Source organism: Stegostoma tigrinum, unplaced genomic scaffold (genome assembly GCF_030684315.1).
Source record: "Stegostoma tigrinum isolate sSteTig4 unplaced genomic scaffold, sSteTig4.hap1 scaffold_99, whole genome shotgun sequence".
In the NCBI taxonomy this organism is placed as follows: Eukaryota; Metazoa; Chordata; class Chondrichthyes; order Orectolobiformes; family Stegostomatidae; genus Stegostoma; species Stegostoma tigrinum.
Genome location: NW_026728822.1, coordinates 946,507 through 967,120, shown reverse-complemented (window position 1 = coordinate 967,120; position 20,614 = coordinate 946,507). Strand labels below are relative to the sequence as shown.

General features: G+C 41.4%; 1 protein-coding gene across 1 annotated transcript in view; it reads right to left on the bottom strand.

The window, feature by feature from the left end:
• The window catches only part of LOC132209481 (ral guanine nucleotide dissociation stimulator-like 1), a 60,408-nt gene that overhangs the window by 36,587 nt on the left and 3,207 nt on the right, over window positions 1-20,614 (bottom strand). Inside the window, exons 2-9 of the mRNA XM_059644526.1 lie at window positions 15,168-15,846; window positions 14,850-14,935; window positions 14,017-14,075; window positions 12,584-12,657; window positions 8,548-8,747; window positions 5,056-5,118; window positions 3,565-3,645; window positions 1,151-1,228 (exon numbers count right to left, since the gene is read on the bottom strand). Of these exons, the coding sequence (XP_059500509.1) occupies window positions 1,151-1,228; window positions 3,565-3,645; window positions 5,056-5,118; window positions 8,548-8,747; window positions 12,584-12,586 (425 nt within the window). The 5' untranslated portion in view covers window positions 12,587-12,657; window positions 14,017-14,075; window positions 14,850-14,935; window positions 15,168-15,846. The remainder of the gene's footprint in view (window positions 1-1,150; window positions 1,229-3,564; window positions 3,646-5,055; window positions 5,119-8,547; window positions 8,748-12,583; window positions 12,658-14,016; window positions 14,076-14,849; window positions 14,936-15,167; window positions 15,847-20,614) is intronic.

The following is a 20,614-nucleotide window of genomic DNA, read 5'->3' as shown; positions in this document are numbered from 1 at the left end:
ACATGGCAGATGGCCAGATTAGATAATTAAAAACGCAAACTATTCAATGGCAATATTGTATGGGAGAAATACCAAGGCTCGGACACGGGGAGCAGGTCACTTCTTAATTGTAGGAATATTTATTCAAATGTCACGGAAGTTTGGAGGACACTTCAATGAACTTGGAGGAAGTTTGTAGGGAGGGTGCAGCTGAAGCAGGAAAGAGGAACAAAGAGAAGTGCTGAGGTGGGGTAGAGGAGATTAACCCATTTCTTTCATATTTTTTACCAGAGCCACATTGTCCAGAAATATAACCTCAATATTGATCTGAAAACAATTTCCCATCTCAGTGTTTTGGATGCTTCAATGGTGATGCTATCATTTAAGGCAAATGTCTCTGTTATAAATTTTCCAGGGAGGCAGTCCAGCAGCCACTTTAATGTGATTGCTATAGTCTGGAGTGGCATTCATTACATTGCAACAAAAAATTTGAAATCAATGATTCTCCATCATTCCTTTTTCACACTGCTGCATTCCAAATGAAGCAGAATTAAAACACATCAAAATTATTTCCGATCAACCTTGCTTCCTCATGGTTACACAGATGCCTGGCAAACTTTGGTTCCCACCCACCCGACAATCTATACGGCCAAAATATCTGCAGCTGCAAGTGCTCATGAAGCACAAATTAAGGAAAGGATCTGCATCTACAACTGACTTATAAACATTGAAAATAAATACTGAATCCCAAAATGCTCTGTATTTCAAGTCCCCAATTGGTCAAAGTCCAGACGAATGACTACACTAGATGGTTTGCTTTCCAAATTTTCAGAGAAAATATGTAGGTCACTCCAGTTACGTAGGCTGGTGCATTTGAGGGGAGGTGGGAGGTTTCGCAGTTTAGCATTGTTGCAAGTTAGACCACCAAGGTCTGGATGTTGAGGGCCAATCAAATTTTCACTGAACATTTTTGAATGTTTTCTATAGATCAAAGGCTGAAATGTGTCATTGATTTAATTACTGGCAATGGCCTCGGAGGGAGTAAAGCTGTTTCTTTAATGTGATTTTTATCATCTCGAATGGTGACATAATCTTTCAGGAGCTACTATATTCACAGCAATTTCTTTTCATATTATGTATTATGAATGAAGCACAGAAGGATGAAACTTACTTTGAGATTTCTGCAGTCGCTTTTGGTGAACTTGGTTCTTCATCTTTCTCAGAGTTTGGGCTGTCAAAGGTTTTGGACCTGCAATTCATTAAGACCATAAGACCATCAGACATAGGAGCAGAAATTAGGCCATTCAGCCCATTGAATCTGTTCTGCCATTCAGTCATGGGTGATAAGTTCCTCAACATCATTCTCCTGCTTTCTCCCCATAGCCCTTGATCCCCTTGATAAACAGGAACCTATCTGTCTCAGTTTTAAATGTCCTGGCCTCCACAGCCTTCTGTGGCAGTGAATTTCATAGATTCAACACTCTCTGGCTGAAGATGTTTCTCCAAATCTTCAATTGAAAAGGTCTCCTCTTTATTCTAAGACCGTCCCCTCGGGTCCTCGTCTCTCCTATCAATGGACGCATCTTCCCAACATCCACTCTGTCCAGGCCATTCAGTATTCTGAAAGTTTCAATTAGATCACCCCTCATCCTTCTAAACTCCAATGAATATAGTTCTGGATTCCTCAAACGTTCCCTATATGTTTCGCTTTCCATTCCTGGGATAACTGTCGTGAATCTCCTCTGAACCCATTCCAGGGACAGTACATCCTTCCTGAGATATAGGACACAAATCTGCACGCAGCTCTCCAAGTACGACCTGACCAGAGCCTTACAAAGCCTCAGAGATACAGCCCTGTTTTTACATTCAAAATAAATGCCAACATTGCATTTGCCTTCCTGAATATATAAGGCAAAAATTAAAGACATTGTAAATAAGCACTTGCACCCAGAAATGGCTTACTCACAAAACGAACATTGAAGTATTTAGTGTGGATCCATAAGACTATGAGATATAGGGGCAGAATTAGCTCATTCGACCTGCTGAGTCTGCGTTGCCATTCAATTCTGACTGTGATGTTTCTCAAGCCCAATTGCCAGCCTTCTTCTGGTACCCTTGATCCTCTTATTAATCAAGAACCCTTCTCTCTATATATCTTAAATAGACCGAATGACTTGGCCTCGATGGCTTTCTGCAATGTTTTCCACAGATGAGCAACTCCCTGACTGAAGAAATTCTTTCTTACCTTAGTTCTAAAGGTTGGTCTCTTCACTGTGCGACTGCGCCGGCATGTCCTAATCTCTCCTACTAGTGGAAACATCTTCTCCATTCCATGTGCAATCCTTCCAGGTCTCTCAGTATTCTGAAAGTTTCAATGACATTCCCTCCCATCCTTCTAAACTGCATCCTGAACAGAACCAAAACCCTCAACCACTCGTCAGATGACAAGCTCCCCCAAGTTTTCAAGTGCTTATCAACCGGGTTTGTTAAACAGGCAACATTTCTGATGTATGTAACTACAATAGATCGAGATTTGTTTTTCACCTCCAAGCATTAAAAGGTGGTTTGCAAGTGACAGGAGTTGAGTCTGGAAGAGAAGCTGGGGAAGTTGCAAGAAAGAAGGAATTTCAACTTTCACACGTTTTCAAAACACCACGGTCTTCTTTTTTGGGCAACGGGGGGAGGTGGGGCATGTAATAACATTGGAAATAGAGTTAGAGAGTCAAATTTTTCAATGTATTTACCAGCAGTGCACAGTCCAATGTTTGGAAAAGAAACATTCCATTAAAGATCGTGTGTAATGCATGCCCAATCATTCACTGGCAATTAAATGGGAGGCGGGAGGATTAGGAAAATGGCAGGGAGGGGGTTTGCCACCTATACATTGCAAAGCTATGTGACATGGGCCAGTTCTCTTTGACACCTGGACTCTCCTTGACTTCTAAGGACTGCCTCCCTCATTTCCCTGATGGCGCCCACCTACACAACCTCAGTGACAATCAGCATTAACAGTTGGGCTGAGAAAGATGCTGATCTGCCATCCCTTTCTCTGGACCAGCAGCTGTCAAAACTGAGCCAAACCGTCAACTGGTGAGTAACGCCGACAGCAATCTCTGTATTGGTTACCGCTGGAATCGGCCAAGGCCTCCAGGTTTCAGATCCAGCAGAAGGCCTGCAGCATGAACCACAAGCTTCCATCTAAAATTTCTTTTTACAACACTAAGAACAGAGCAAATATTAGAACAACAGCCAACTGTTTCTTTAATCTAAAAAAAAACTACGGACGCAGACAATCTGAAAGAAAAGCAGATGTTTCTGGAGAAACTCTACAGGTTTTGCAGCATCTGCAGACAGAAAACAGAGTTCAAGTTGAGCCAAGCGACACTTCTTCAGAGATGCAAAGTTCTGAACAGGGGAACCTCAACTCAAAGCGCCCACTCTGCTTTCTCTCCACAGATGCTGCTCAGTTTCAGGAGAAAGTCTCAAAATAATGTTCCTGAAAATGGTGGCCCTCCAGCAGCTGCCCTTCACATAGTTGTATTCTGATTAAAGCATTATTTCCTCACACATTGGATCAATACTTACTTTCTGATCTCTGTAACTGTCTCTGCAGGCACTGGATTTGCAAGCTCCTCACAGCTCGGAATGTTATCACTGTTTCCGCTGCTGAAATTAGTTGTGAAGAATGTCATTTTAAACAAACACTTGCAGCCAGTAATTGTTCGCACATCGGCAGTTTCCTTTGTATTCCTTGTACTCTGAATAAAGCAAAACCTTAACCGCTTGTTGTATTCAAACTTATTCCTTCATGGTAGATTTTAGAGTGCATGGTTTCCCATCTACCTTGTTGTTTGCACTGTCAGGTATTCTGCAAATGGTCATAAAAGCGCTATCAAGTAAATTTAAGCGAACATCTACATCCACAATAAAATTATCGTCATACACCTGAAAGACATTGAGTCCGTAATTTGAGCCATTGACAGCTAATTTTGTAACAACAGGTCTAGACGCAACTACAGAATATGGTGATTTGTCTCCACAAAGCCCTTGACTGCAGTTTGCAGGATAGGACCGTGAGACTGGGGTGTGGCAGTAAAGAAAGAGAGAGAGAGAGAGAGAGAGAGGGAAGGAGAGAGAGAGAGAGACGGATGTATCAGATCCATTTCTTCATCATTTTATATTTGTTGCAAAGTCGAATAATATCTTAAACAAAGAGCTCCAGGCCCAAATATAGAAAGGCAACCAACTGTCCGATGAAATACTTCAGATAGTGTCTCGACATACAGGGCTGAATGTCCCAAGTCAACTGGCCTTGGCCTGAGACATGACATTCTTGGTAAAGTGAAGGGGAGTTCATGAGGAAAGCTGAATTCTCTTCTGCACCATTATACTGTATTGTCAGCGGTGGGCAAAGTAGCTGGTTTCATGACTCACTGGGCATGAAGTAAGTCACCAGCTGAAAGCCACTTGTGCCTGTCTGTCTTGCAAATATGAGAGTTCCACAACTCCCACAGTGGACATTGGCCTGCAAATCTCTTTTGTGTAAGCTCAGCAATACCAACCTTCATAACAGCAAAGAAAAGATTGCAGCTCTGCCTCTATTTCATTCTTTGGTCAACAGTTTTTATAAAATAGATCACCCTCCAGATGTACTGGGAGTAGGTTTTTCTTCAAAACCTTCACAGGAGATTTGAAAGACAGCACAGGCAGACTGCGGGGAGGGGAGGAGGTAGGAACCTCAATTCTTCAACATGTTGTATCCTTAATTCAGAGTTCAGCTATCTAAATGTTTGGCGACAAATGGAGATCTGAATAGTGAATAGATGAGCAATTTTTCACTGAACACTTTTGGATCTTTTCTGTTGATACAACTTTTCTTTTTAAACAAACAAAATCTGTGTAGATTTTTGATACAATCAAACAACTTTGTTCATGTGACTGCTGCTGTCTAGTGTTTGCTGCATTGCTGTGGGAGGAAGGCCCTCCACAGATCTTACAGGAAGTGCCAGCAGGTTTTTTAACATTGTTGTATTTTGGATGAAATTTAATTAAGTCACACATTAGACTAAAGCTTACTTTGTGCTCACTGAATCGATTACTGGAATCTCTTCTGCCTCTGAGGTGCCAAAGCTTCCATATCTGCAATTGGTCAGACAGCACAAACTAAGTGATTTTAAACAAGCTTGAATCTACAATTTGCATTCAGCCACTGAAAAACATCTGAAGGTTCAGGATTTTGGCATTTGAAGCCTTGATTACCAAGTTTGTTAATACTTTGCATTGAAACTCCAATTTGGCACTTTACAGCATACCTGCCTCATCCCCTGCCACAGAGAAGAGTAAAGCATTCAATGTGGTTCAATGTTTTTTTAAAAAATCACTGTTTTAAATTGACAACCACTGCCCTTTAGACACTCGCCCTTCATTCTAGTCTCTTCTACAGGAGGAAACATTGTCTCCATGTCTACCCTGTCCAAATCGTCAGGTTTTTTTTGTTTCAAACACGTTGCCTCTTCCTTCCCTAAACACCAACTGATGCAAGCCTTGCCTGTGCAAATTTTCCTTGTAAGACAAGTCACTTAGTCTTGGTGTTATTCTGGTAAACCTGCTCTGAACTGCGTCTAATATATTTACTTCCATCCTTGAAATACACTGACAAATACAAAGAAAATCATTCAAGATATTGGATAACCCTAATTTTGTGCTTAAATTCCCTCATGATAAAATGAAAACATTTAATTGCTTTCCAAATTACTTAATGTGTCTGTACATGATCATTTTGTGATTCATGCACGAGGATACCCAGATTCCACTCTATCTCAGAGCAATGCAATCTCCCTCAATAAAAACAAAACTGCTATTCTTTCTGCCAAAATGGACTTCAAATTTACCCATGTACAACTCTATTTGTCATATCGTTGACTACTTGCTAAACCTATATTTCTCTGCAGTATTCCGAAGTCCTCTAAGGTTAATTTTTTAGCGCATCTTTGTCACATCACCAAATCTGTCAGTCATAAATTCATTCCTTCAGAAGTCATGGACTGGTCGTCAACACTTGGAAAACTTGGGCAGGAACAGATTTTTTAAATTATACTCATACTATACGATCCTAACCATTTTGAACTCAAGTTAATTCTCACGTATAAAAGCACACGTAAAAAGGGATGAATTCCCTGGATCTAATTACAGAACACCAAAATAACTGTAGCAACTCGTCAGACTGTTTCTCCCTTTCACCATGGATAAAGGAAAATTTTGAAATGTAGGGTGCCTGTAAGGTGAACGGATGCTATAAACATCCGTTGAATTATGATGATCTTTTAGCCGAATTAAAATGGTTGGCTCAAACACTAATCTGAAACACAAAATCTGACCAATTGGTAAAATGGGTTTGAACTTTTGAATGGCATGGAAGCCACTTTGTTGTTGACTTTTTAAAAACTCCAAGAATCTCCCTGCAGATGGAGACTTTCACCAAAAGACAATGGACAAGTTAGAGATCTAAGCAGCCAAAGTCATAAACAGTTACACTGTGAAAGGAGGAGACAGTAAATATAACAGATGATTGTCTTAACCACAGCTACCTTAGAGTTTAATGAGAACCAAACTCCTCAAATTTCAACAAACCACAGTTTGCTGAGATTCCTTGGTTTTACGAAATTTTCGCTTTACCTTTAAAAGAATATCATCATCTAAGATGACCACCGGCCTAACACAAAAGCAAATAAGAAAGTAATAACCTGCGAAGAATCGTTGTCCACTATCTCACCTCTGAGAGATAACGTGAGACACATGCGTGAGCTGTGATGTTTCAAATTCTACGGCAAGTATGGGTCATCTTTTTTTAAAAACTCAGAAGCTTCTGGTTGGAATTATTCTGCTGGAACATTTATTTACTTGGGCAAAGAAAGAGAATATTTTGGCAACAGGCAAAAAGAGAAACCCAAATTCCCTTTTGAAAGGTCCAGCTGGATCGATTTCTGCAACCTATTGGGTTCATGAAAGCCTGCTCATTAGCTTAGTGCTTTGAAGAAAAATCTAATAATCTCTGGTTATTTGCTGATTTTCTCCAATTTTTTAACCATAGCACATTTGGGAGACTTTTCCTACCCAGGGATATCCCTCTAATGTCAGAGGTACATCAATTGAAGGTCAGCAGTGGTGAGAATCGCTTTGTCCCCGAACTGAGTTTTTATAAGTTACCCCAAAGCACCATTTGTGAAGTACATAAACTGTTCAATGCTCACCCAATATGCAAAAAAACTAATGTATGAAAACTGAGGTGACAAGAGAAACCATCACTGATGTCATTTGAAAAACATTTCACCCATTATTACAGAACTGCGGTATTCCTGCATATTTCAGTTGGAAGCAGACATTCATTTGACCAACATTTCAGTTTTGCAATGAAGGTTCCTCACCCTGAACTCAGCTTCCAAACTTTGATTGTTATGCCCAACACAGACTTACAGACAATTGATCAGAGATAATGGGAACTGCAGATGCTGGAGAATCCGAGATTACAAAGTGTGGAGCTGGATGAACACAGCAGGCCAAGCAACAAGTTCGGAGCACAAAAGCTGGGTCTAGGCCTGACATGTCAGCGTGTGTGCTCCTAAGATGCTGCTTAGCCTGCTGTGTTCATCCAGCTCCACACTTTGTTATTACAGACAATTGATAGGCTTCTTTCAATTAAAATAACATTTTTCCATTCACTACATGCAGAAACTTAAACATTCCAAACATAGTTGTAGGAAGCTCCAAACTACATAAAAAGCATTGAAGGAAGTCAACGTCACTGTTTATCTTTAATACCAAGGTCCAGACATTGTCCTAATACATTCACCACACTTTTTAATCGTTGTATTGTACTGGTTCTCGATCGCTTCATTATTGCGAAAAAATAATCAAAAATACATTGGCAGCTGTCTCAGCATTATGTTTTGTGAGTATGTTTTATTCACTTCTGTCCCAAATCACTAGCCGGGTGCTTAAACATGATTTGTGCCACCATTTGGGATCAGGGATATTGGAAGGCGATGGGGGCACAAAACAGGAGAACTGAAGGACTGCTTTGCCTTGTTGTAAACAAACAAGCTCATCAGTCCCACTGCAGTCTCTCTTTATGAAGGACTTCAAGTCTAATTACTTTTAATCAAGTTATTCAAACTTATTATGACACATGACATAGGAGATAGAAGTTGAATCCGGACCTTTTAGGCAGAAGGTGGAAGATAAAACCATCTGTGTGGAGGATAAAATCCTCCAGAATACTTTAAAAAATGTGGACTTTTCTGATGAAACTGGATGAAAGTTAAAGCCCAAATTTGCAGAGCTTAATGTCCAAGGGATTGGGGTGCAGGTAAGTTTGTGTCTTCAATGAACAAAAAATAGTCTCCCTAACTGAGGGTTGGATGGAGATTCTCAGTTTACTGAGAGTTGTTTCCATATGGCTAGTTTCAGCGATTCATTGCCAGAAGGATTAATAACAAAAATTACTCGACAGAACATACTTTTCTATCATTACCATTAAACAAAGGAGATGCTCATCAGATTTATGCTCACTTGTCCAGGAGGATGTACAACACACTTTCAGCAGTGGTATATGCTTTGTATGTCGAAAAGAATGTGCGGATGTAGAAACGCTCCTTGTTCATGAGAGCGATTACAAAATTTTCGACAAGTCTTTTTGAGGTCTCAGAGTGAAGAATTTGAACGTTGGAGGTATCGACAGTGAGATGGGATGGAAGCTCATCTCCTGATGCCTACAGAGAATACAAATTTAAAAAGTAAATGTGATGCAGGAACAATGTTTATTTGTATAGATCTCTGACATGGTAGAAATATTTCAAAATGCTTCACATTTACATAATCATTTAAAAATCGCTCCAAGATTCATGAAGCTAAAACTAGGGCAGGTCACCAAAAGCTTGGTCAGAAAGATTGGTTTTGAGGACAAAGAGGAGATGTTTTGGAACAGTGTCCCAGAACTGGGTAGCTGAACACACCAATGACAAGTTAAAGAAGATCAAGCATGCAGGCAAGATCAAAGTGGCCGGAATTAGAAGTGCAAAGATATGAGCATTGAAGGGTTGGAGGGGAATACCATTGATGAGGAGATACAATATGTTCAATCCAATGATAAAGCAGCTGGTCACTTCATGTATTGCTTGAACCATTAAAAAAAACACAAAGTTAAAGTCAAAACATCACAGAAACATGGCCAGCTAGATTCATACAAAACAGAAATTTGAGCCTTAGAGTTATTTTGTATCGATCTCAAGAATATTAAACCATCATTTTAAGTAAATAAACATTTAATATTAAATCCCTTCAGCTGACTACCCACTATTTCTCAATTTCTACTTTAATCCAGTCATCAGACGGGCCAGAAATTTTCCACAACAGAGAAAATGTGGAATTATGTGCAGCAACTTCTGTCTACAGCTCGAGGCCACAGCCAGCAACAGGAAACATGACAGTCTGGCTTCAATCCTGTTTGAATTCTCTGCTAACAATATCACTGACTTCACATTTCTGAACAATATTGTTTTGAGGAATCTGATTACTCTTGAAAGCAAGCTTACATAACTGGAAGGAAAGCAGAGAGGTGTAAAATGTTTGCTGACTTGGCGGAAAATAGAAGGAGGGAGAAACTGAAGAAAAAGGAAACCTCTGTTTTTTTTTTGTTCCACAACTCGTGCCATGCAAGGTCTCTTCCAATGTGCTGCCGAAGGGTTATCATACTTGATACTGTGGAGTGTGCAAAAGAAATTAAGAACTCTCACAAAGAACTTCATAGTTCAAATCACATCAAGCACCCCTATATCAAATTCAGTTTCCTTCATGTCAGCAGATGAATATACCTTTGGGATTGGGCAGGGGTCAGGGTGGAGCATGTCAGCAAAGGAGGGAATTGGAGCACTCTTGAAGAAGCCTGATTTGAAATTTGAAATCCAATGCGAACCTCTCAACTTTGCCAGAGTAGCTGACCGGTTCTGTCAGAATTATGAATCGTCTGTATTCACAGGAAATGTATTTCCAAGACTTGTTCCAAGTAATAGAAAATTGTACAAAATGTGTTTCAATTAAATGAAGTTGCCGTTTTAAGAACTTTACCCCACACAAGTATAAAAAAGCATGACTGCAGAAAAGCATAACCTCCAAACAAAGATAACAAAGTGTGGAGCTGGATGAACACAGCAGGCCAGGCAGCATCTTTGGAGCACAAAAGCTGACGTTTCGGGCCTAGACCCTCCATCAGAAAAGGGGGAGGGGGAGAGGGTTCTGAAATAAATGGGGAGAGAGGGGGAGGCGGACCGAAGATGGGTAGAGGAGAATATAGGTGGAGAGGAGACAGACAAATTTCGAGGCAGGAATGGAGCCAGTAGAGGTGATTGTAGGTAGGGAGGTAGGGAGGGGATAGGTCAGGCTGGGGAGGTCGAATAGGTCAAGTGGGTGGGATGAGGTTAGACAGAAGGAAATGGGTGTGTTGCTTGGGGTGGGAGGAGGGGATAGGTGAGAGGAAGAACAGGTTAGGGAGGCGGGGACGAGGTGGGCTGGTATTGGGATGCGGTAGGGGAAGGGGAGATTTTGAAGCTCAATTTGTTTATGTGTCATCATATTTTGATCCAGTAAGACAAATAACATTAAAAATAAATTGATGTTTTATGACGATGATGACAATCTCAGTGAGAGAAATTATGTAATGTCCATCTTTAAACATTAAAAGAGCAAAACTATTGAATGTTTGCAATACATTACTAAAATAAAGGCTACCAGCTGCCAATACATTGCCTTCAACATTTTTAATGGTGAAATCTCTGTTCCTTTCTCTCTCACCCTACTACTCATTCCTTCCATCTGTTCTGCTGTTGTGGTAAAAGGTTATCAGCTCCCCTACTCAAATTTACTTCATAATCATTCTTCCCGCTCCTTTCCTTCCCATTCATTGCACGGTGTAACAGAAGAAAGGGCAGGATATCCATGGAAGGATGTGCCCTCCAGTGTTCTAAGTTTTCACAATTCCAGCAAAAAGGATAAAAAAATACTATCGAGCGCAGTAAATCACGGTCCCTCAACGCACAGTTTTTGCGGCGATAAATCAAAACTGGTGTGTTTTCTCAGTATATTGTTCACATGCAGTCAGTAAGCAATCAACAGGCATGGAGGAAATCTCTCAAGCAGATATTAATATGTCAATAAAAGCAGGATGGAAGAGTTGAAGTCAATTATGCAGCGGAGAGAATCAACTGAAGTGTGCACATTCAGGTTTCAAATATTAAGTAGAGTTCCGCATGAACATTGTTTTATTTCCCTCTCGTCGTCAAAATGCCACAACACACTAGCTTGCCTGACAGATGACATGTTCTTTTCTTGTTTCGAATTCAGGAACTGGTTTGCAAATCCGGTTCAAATTTGGACTTTGTTCACTGAAGGTTGCCAGGCACAGCATGTGGCAGAGCAGTGGAAAGTGGCCAGTGATTGAAACACCATCTAATGCCCACTCTTAACCCCTATTAACACACTCCAGTTTGTGGCTATAAGTTAGTTCTAGTCATGATGATTGTCAAAAATTTATGAAAAACATGAGTTATTTTCACCACCCCCACTACACGACATCAAGGGACACAATTCCTCTTCATGATTATATCGTTGCTCTATGTTCATCATGAATGTAAATTGGGTGACTCTTCTATCTCAGTCTTAAATTGAAAAGAAGAATTTGCACATGTCGCTTACTTAATTAATAACAATTAGAAAAGTTTGAACAGATCTCTATCCTAGTACACAGCATACTTTTGTTACTCCATTTGTCTTACAGTTTGCTTGCTGAATATCTCAGAACTTAAACTATATTTTTTGAATTCATAGGAATAAGGTCTCTTGAGCTTGCTCCATTGTATCACATCATGATGCATTTCTCTCTTAACTCCATTTATCCATTTACTGTGAATACACTAGCATAACATAAATGGCAGTCTTGAAGTTCTGAATGAACCCAACAGACTTCAACTTCAGAACCTCCAATGGACGACATTTTTTGGAAAAACGTCTGTCGCCAGATTTCACACCCATCGGACGTAGCTTGGATTTGAAAAGTGCAGCAATAGATATTTCCTGACATAAACAGTCAGTGATTATCACAAAAAAACCTAGCTTGTCTGTTCCAAAGTGACCCACCTTCGAAAAAAAAGTCACCATTACCACACCACATCATAGGGCTGTGCTCACATGAGTGAGAGAGAGAGAGACAGCTGGTGATTGTTTAACCAGCATGTCAGGCACGGGGAGAAGTCGATAAGGACAAACCCTCATGGTCAACACAAATGTTTATTTACTCTTTCAATATCACCTTGCTCTTCCTTAGAACAATTGAAACTTTAAAAGGCCAAGTGAGCAGATGAGAGCATCAGCCTTCAAACATTTCAGCTCCCTCAAAATGAAACGGGACAAACCTGTGACCAAATATATAAAACATCTTGCACATCGTGGAAGAATGTGCGAGTGAGAGAGTGTTGGATGGTGTATAGGAATATGAAGAATAAGTAATCAGGGGATTGGAATTTGTTGTGTGTGAAAAAGCAAGGATAGTACATACCATTTTTATTCTGAGTAGTATGACGGAAATCTGACTGCTTCGGCAAGCTGACTGACCGGAAACAACAGTCAAATCTATAAGATAAGTGAAAACATCATGAGAGACAAAGCCAAATTCAACATGTAAAGAGAAAGACTGCCATAAAAAAATTAAATACTGGACCAAAAAAGATAAAATGCTGACTTCAGTGTAGTTACATGTGTCCATGATCTGTTTGCTCTTCTGATATCATGTTGCTCTTGTTCAGAAAACACAACTTTAAAATCCTAACTGAGCCAACACGGACGTCAGGATTCAGACTTTTTAGGCCACTCAAAATAAAAATCAACAAAGCTTTCACATCAATATATGAATAAAAATCACTCTACACACCCTGGAAGCACTGTCTCAGAATCTAAAGGGAGTAACCCAGAGTCAAAGCAAGGGAGGCTGCCTTCATGCAGGATAGGTTCACCAAGAGCAGTCTCTGGCATTAATACAGGGTAATGGGCTCTGCCAGATGGACACCTGAGGCAGTCAGCTTCTCAGAATCCACACCTCTGCAGTCCAGTGAGTGGGACACAGTCAGCCCAGTGGGAGACCGAACCCGGTGTGGGGAGTGGGGAGAAAACAGCTGGGAAACTGTAGAGACATCAGTTAGATGTCGGGTCACCTATTGCTCAGTCTGTCAAGGTCGCAAAAGGGGGCTGCCACATCAGTCCTCATTGTGCTCAAAGATATTACACTGAGAACTGTCTGACTCCAGGGTCAGGCTGCTGTCATTGATGCAAGGCTGACAACTACTACTTTTCACAGGTGTCATGGACCGCTGCTGTTTTAATCTCGTCGGATACGGGAGGCACGGTGGCTCAGTGATTAGCACTGCAGCCTCACAGTGCCAGGAACCCGGGCTCGATTCCAGGCTCAGGCTGACTGTGTGGAGTTTGCATATTCTCCCCGTGTCTGCATGGGTTTCCCCTGGGTGCTCCCACAGTCCAAAGATGTGTCGGCTAGGTGGATTGGCCATGCTAATTTGCCCGTAGTGTTGAGGGGTGTGTGGGTGAAAGGAAGGTGGGTCTGGGTGGGATGCTTCAAGGGGCGGTTTGGACTTGTTGGGCTGAAGGGCCTGTTTCCACACCGTAGGGAATCTAATCTAATTTAATATGTCACAGATGAGTATGAGCAAATGGAACAAAGGAGCAGGAATATTTCCAAGATAACAAAGTGTGGGGCTGGATGAACACAGCAGGCCAAGCAGCTGCAGTTCCCTGCTGTGTTCATCCAGCTCCACACTTTGTTATCTTGGATTCTCCAGCATCTGCAGTTCCCATTGTCTCTAAAGGCAAATTTCCATGTGAGGTCTGGAATAAGTGAGTCGATGCCTGACTGAACACAGGGAGACAAGGAACTGGATTGAAGCTTGTGCTTTGTGAAAAATTAATGATAACTCATACCTTTCAGAATCAAAGTGGGTTGGAGTCTGAGGAATGAGAAAGGTGAAGTATCGTCAAACCTAAAAGACAAATGAAAACACCATAAAAGTAAAAGCCAAATTCAACATGAAAAGAGAAAGAGTACGATCACACTTACTTACTAGACCAAAAAATATGCTGACTTCAGCCTCATTACATATGTCAAATATTCATTTGCGCCTTCACTTGGTCTTCCTTCAACAATTTAACATTTTAACTTGTCAACTGAGCAGCCAGGACATCACCCTTCAGATACTTCAGTTCAAAATGAAACTCAACAAAGCTTTGCTCTAATCCAACACCTTGAACATCTGGAATGATTTCCCAAGGGGCCTTTTCCATCTAAATACTATTTTTTGGCTGCTGTAATGTAGGAAAGGCACTGGTTAATGTGCAGAAAGCACGTTTTCATGAATAACAATTGGTAATGATTAGCTTTTCCATTGAAATAACATTCACTGAGGGATAAATAGTAGATGATTTATACGGGAGAATTCCATTCTTGTTTTTTTTGCGAATTGTTGTGATAATGGGATCTTGTGGTCATCCGAGATGAACATTTTTCCTGCTAATATCACCTTCAGCAAAGACCAGAAGAAACATTTTGCTCCATCAAAGAGTGGACACAAAAATGTGGCCAGTATAATTTTGGTTTTGGCAAGTACTGGAACCATTGCGACCCACAACATACACGCATTAATTCAATCGGGTTACCCCAAATTCACATCATTTTTCCAGTTTTCCCGTCTTTGAAATTCGTACTAAAATCCAATTTCTTTACAAATAGTGTCCAGTATATATTGAATTCAAATTACCTCAAAACTCTTCTCACAACCAAGAGTGATACCACGAAGGTATTGCTCCTTTCCCTCCGCTTCAATTCGTGTTAGTTCTAATTACACTGATGAGGGAGAGAAAAGAAATAAGCGATTCGCACTTGAAACTGCAGAGCTACAAGTCTGCAATGTTCACCTCACGTTGTCTCAACATGAAGTGAAGACACACAGCAGTTATTGTTTATTCTTGTTTGTGTTTATGACATCACAGGCAAACCATTGTGACGTCACTGGGCTTATTCTTTTTTGAAAGAAAACCTTCCTGAGAAAGAACACAAAACCTGTTCGAGCAGTTACCTGCTGTTTTCCACTTCATCTCCGTGTACGCGGTTGTCATGTGGGGAGGGCTTGTTTGTAAACGTGGGCATCATGTCATGGATGCAGTTTCCCATCTTCACCATCTTCCCTGAACAGCCTTCCTGGTATATTGCCCATGGAGGTGAAGGCACCAGGAGGCCTGCCCACATGTGACCAATACATCTATTAATTTATTTGGTGGCCAGACTGGCTGGTCAGCTGTCAAGAGGATGGATGGTCTCATCTGTCCTGAAAGTCCATTAAAAACATCCCTGAGGTTAATTTAACCTTTATATTCACCTTCGAATCCTTTGCACTCCTCTCATCACAGTCACAACAACACTTCCTGTTATGTCCTGCATGTTCACCAACTCTCTATTCATGCTCATACATTACCTTCAGTTCCAGAGCCCTTCTCTTATCTATTAGCCACCAGTGTGACACCCTACAAAATGCCTCTTGGGAATCCAGGTGTTATGCAGCTGTTGGTTTCCTCTTTGCGACCTCACTTGTTTGACTATCAAAAAGGAATGAAATTGTCAAACATGCCTGGCCCCAGGGTGACCTTGAACTTACCTGCAACTGCCCTGTCTCCATCATGGAATGTCTTCTTCTGGATTGACCACGTTGATTTAATCAGATGATACGATTTTTGTTTTAAGTGCATTGCTGAAACATACTTAATGAAGAGACATTATTAAGCACTTTCCCAACTGATTGAAATCATGTTAACTGGCTTTATTCCTTATTTTTGCTCCTCCTTCTTTCTTACATAGCAGTTTTACAACTGCTAATTTCTACTGAACTCAGATTTTTCCAGAATCCAGGATGTTTTGGTAAATCAGAAACCAAAATATCTACAATGTCTGAAGCTGGGCTCCAGGCATATTCAGTTTCTTGGAAGGACTGACAAGAAGGAGGAGGTAGGTTAGCATTACTGGCTACGGAATAAAATTAATATGGTAATGACAATGGATATTAGTTCTGGTGAAATGGAGTCTGGGTACAGTTTAGAAACATCAAGGGACAGAAATTGACAGTGGTCGATGTATATACACCCCAGTTAACTCGTGTGGGAATTTTAGCAGAAGGCACTAAAAAGGAAATTGAAGACACCAGCAGAAAGGGAGAGCTCTAATTATGATAAAAGGTCACTGACTTCAAGAGTCCAGTGACTTCAGTCTGCATAAAGATTGGGCAAAGCAAATCAGTTATCATTGCATACAGGAGGAATTCCTGACGTACTTTTTAAATTCATTCACGGGATGAGGGCATCACTGGCTAGGGTAACATTTATTACACATTCCTAAATGTCCAGAGAGCAGTTAAGAGTCAACCACATTGCTGTGGGTCAGGAGTTACATGTAAGCAAGAATGCCAATTTACTTCCCTTAAAGGACAACAGATTCATGCTCATCATTAGACGCTTAATTCCAGGTTTGTATTGAATTCAAATTCCGCCGTCTGCTGCAACTGGATTCAAACACAAGTCCCCAAAGTACTATCTGGGTCTCTGGATTAACTGTCCAGTGATAACAACCTCAGGCCATTGTCTCCCCAATGAAGTGTGTGCTGTGCGGGTTTCTGGGTCAACACTTTGAGGAATCAACAAGCAAAACTGAAGTTTGAGGTGTGAAGACTGTGCTCATGCCCCCTCGGGGAAGTGAACCTCATTTTCACCCACAGAAGGAAACTAACAAGGACACCTTCCACCGAGAGTGCCAGAGGCTTTCGGAGAGAGCAACCCCCAGAAAGCAGAACTTCACTCACTTGGCTCTATTGTCCCACTCCAGACTCCAAAACTAGAACCTATTTACAGCAACAAATGGAAGTATTTGATGGATGCCCTGGGTTTGTGCTCCTCCCCCATTGCTCACCTACAGTTTTCCTGCTTCACCTTGTACTTCCAGCCAAACATCACTGATGCCAGCTGCTTCCTGCCATTCCAAATGCTCCTCCTCAAGTGGAAGGACAAACAGCAATGTGGAAATTCACACATATTTCTGGTCTGTGGAGGAAATGATACTGTTATAATTTCAGATAATTTTTAAAGGGCTCTTTTTGCCCTTTGAAGCAGGGGATGCACAAACACTATCACAGGCTCGAACTCACAACCACTTGTTTCTGAGAACAGTGCTCTGACCACTGAGCTGTGCAGCCAGGCACAAGACATGGAAAGAGGGTCTCATGTATTGGAAATAACAAAAGAATAGATAACTGGAGACTATTATATATCAAGACGTAACAAAACCGCAACAGAGCAGAGGGGCATCATGTGCAGAAGGTTGGGAGAATGCAAGGCCGAATCAGACAGTGTCCTGAGTGCCATAAACTGATCTTTCCTGCTGGTCCAGAGATTACGATTCAGTGCCTTCACTGTCGTAGCCTGTTCATGGTTATCATTTAAAGTAATAAATCTGAAATATTGACTGATCTTGAGAAGCAGAATTATGTCATTGATCAGTCAAAATCAATTCACTCCATGTTACAGTTCCACAGCAGCAATGCCAGCTGAAACTGCCTGAAGTGCAATCAGTTTAAAACAAGAATAGAGGGGAGGTCAGGAAAAGTGAAGGGCAATGGTAGTTTGTGAGAGGTGACTGGAGGCCAAGTGGAGCCAGGTTCAATGTGGGTGTTGAAGACCAGTCTTCACTGTTACCCTGGCATACAGATCACATTGGATCAATCACACAAGGATCCTCCTTTGTGTGTTGTCCTTTGCACATCACAACTCGGGTCAGTGCCTTGAGGGGCTCGGATATTTTTAATTTGGCAACTAACTCAGGTCAGTGGAACACAAACTAAGCTGTGTTGGGACACTATTTAAATGGGTCACCACTCATTGCAATGACCCAGAACTATGCAGAAAGAGGAAGAACACCAATACAAAATCTTCGCTTTGAATGGCTATCCCTGCAATTTCATCCACAGGTACTGACTAAACAGCAACACGAAGAGGACACATTATGCCCGAACACACTGGACACACTGCCACACATCAAGAACATATCAGAACTGACAACTCCTATGACCACTAGGAATTACGGTAGCACACAAGCCCAAAGCCATGCTACGACAAACATTCTCAAGGATTAAAGACACCATACCCACGACATGCAGAACTGACAGTGTTTACAAAATACTGTGCAACGATTGCCACAAACATTATATCAGACAGACAGGAAGGAAACTAGCCGTCAGTGTACATGAACATCAGCCGGCAGCAAAATGACATGACAAACTTTCCCTAATATCAGTACACCCGGATAATGAAGGCCATCAGTTTAACTGGGACAACATAACCGTAGTAGTGCAATCCAAACATAGCCACACATGGGAATTCCTAGAGGCATGGTTCTCAATCCATAATGCAGTCGGCAAACATAAAGAATTGGACCCCATATACAACCCATACAGAACAGAATGCGAAATGACAGAAGTTGCCAGAACAGACCGGGCAGGATAAATTTCAAGTGGAGGAGAACAACATCGCTTCTTCGGAAGTCTCACTCATGACGTTACCTTGCGTGGTGACGAAAAGTCTGAACGAAAACAAGCCAGCTGGGCGAGCAAGTTTCCAACTTTACTTGTTATCTTTACCGTTTAATGTGTGGCTCAGTGTCAGTCTTATACACACAGTGTTCTACCCGCTTCTCCTGCTGTACACAAGGTTTCCCAGCAAAAGGCAGCTTTGTGTGGAACACATGCAGTTTCTCCTGACAATGGGTACTGTTGCCATGAGCTGGGATATGAAATATACAATGAGCTGAAGTAGCCCCACACTCAAGTTACTCATTTACCTTTTAATTTCAATTTTCAATTTCCAAAACCCAGCAATCCATTCACTTAAGCTGCTGGGAACCTGACAAAAACAGCGTTGGCCAGACATTCCTCTTCGGGAGTGTCTGTCAATTTGCAAGGGTAGAAAAGCTGTCAACTTCACTCGAGTGAGAGAGGATACAATATTCCAAACTTCCAATTCAAAATCAGATGCCGTATCAATTACACCACTGGCTCCACACGTCTTGCTGCAGCTTTCATCCTGTCGATTGCGATGTAATCAGGGATACTGGCGGAAAAACCATTTGCAAGGTGAATATCCTGCAAAATAATCACCGTCGCTGCTGTACTTCAACGTTCTCCACTTTGTGAAGCGGTGAATGTCACTTGCAAACGAAACACATTAGCCCTCACATGCCTGGCTGTCACCTGTTTCTTTGCCACCTGTTTCTCTGCTGGAACTTGCCATTGCTTTGTTCACAGTCACTGCAAAGTTCTGCCTTGCATTTTTTTTAATTAAATTATCTCCTCCCAACTTAAAAACATTCCCTAGTCTTGAAATCTCCCATCCTTGGGAAATGACGACCACAATTCATACTATCTACATGTCTCATTATTTTATGAACTTCTAACAGGCCGCCTCTCAACCTCCTAAGCACCAGCAAGAAAAGTCAAAGTCTATCCAACCTTTCTTTATAAATCAAAGCTTCCATACCAGGCAACATCCTGGTAAACCTCTTCTTAACGCTCGCCAGCTTCATGATATGCCTCCTGTAATTGTGTGACAGAAACCGCACATTGTATTCCAGAAGAGGTCTCATCAACATCCTGTGCAACCTCAATATGACTTCCCAACTCCGAAACTGAAACAATTGAGCAATGAAGGCTGCCGTGCCAAAAGACTGTTTAACCACTGTTTAAATGGGATGGAAACTTCAAATAATCATGTACCTGGATCCCCTAAGTCCATGAGTAGGCACCTTAACAGTGAGAGAAAGTCTGTGGGAGGATGAGGAATAGTTTTGAATTTCTTTGACCTCACATCTGAAGAAATTTATTGGACACATGCAGCTGAATAAGTTCAACAATTCATACTCCGTGAAGAACTATAAATGAACCTGAAGATTTTTCAATTAAAAAGTAAAGTTAGACCCTCTCGAGTCAGAAGGAAGCCATCGCTGTTCTGTTTCTGAACTTCTCCTACCCAACAGGTTCTGCAACATGTCCATATGAAGATGGATAAGGGAGAACCAGTGGATGTAGTGTACCTGGACTTTCAGAAAGCCTTTGATAAAGTCCCACATAGGAGATTGGTGAATAAAATTAGGGCACATGGTACTGGGGGCAAAATGCTGAGTTGGATTGAAAATTGGCTGGCTGACAGGAAGCAAAATGTAGTGATAAACGGGTCCCTTTCAGAATGGCAGGCAGTGGCCAGTGGGGTACCACAAGGTTCAGTGCTGGGACCGCAGCTGTTTACGATATATATTAATGATATAGACGAAGGCATTAGAAGTAATATTAGCAAATTTGCTGATGACACAAAATTGGGTGGCAGTGTGAAATGTGAGGAGGATGTTATGAGAATACAGGGTGAGTTGGACAAGCTAGGTGAGTGGACGGATACGTGGCAGATGCAGTTTAATGTGGATAAATGTGTGGTTATA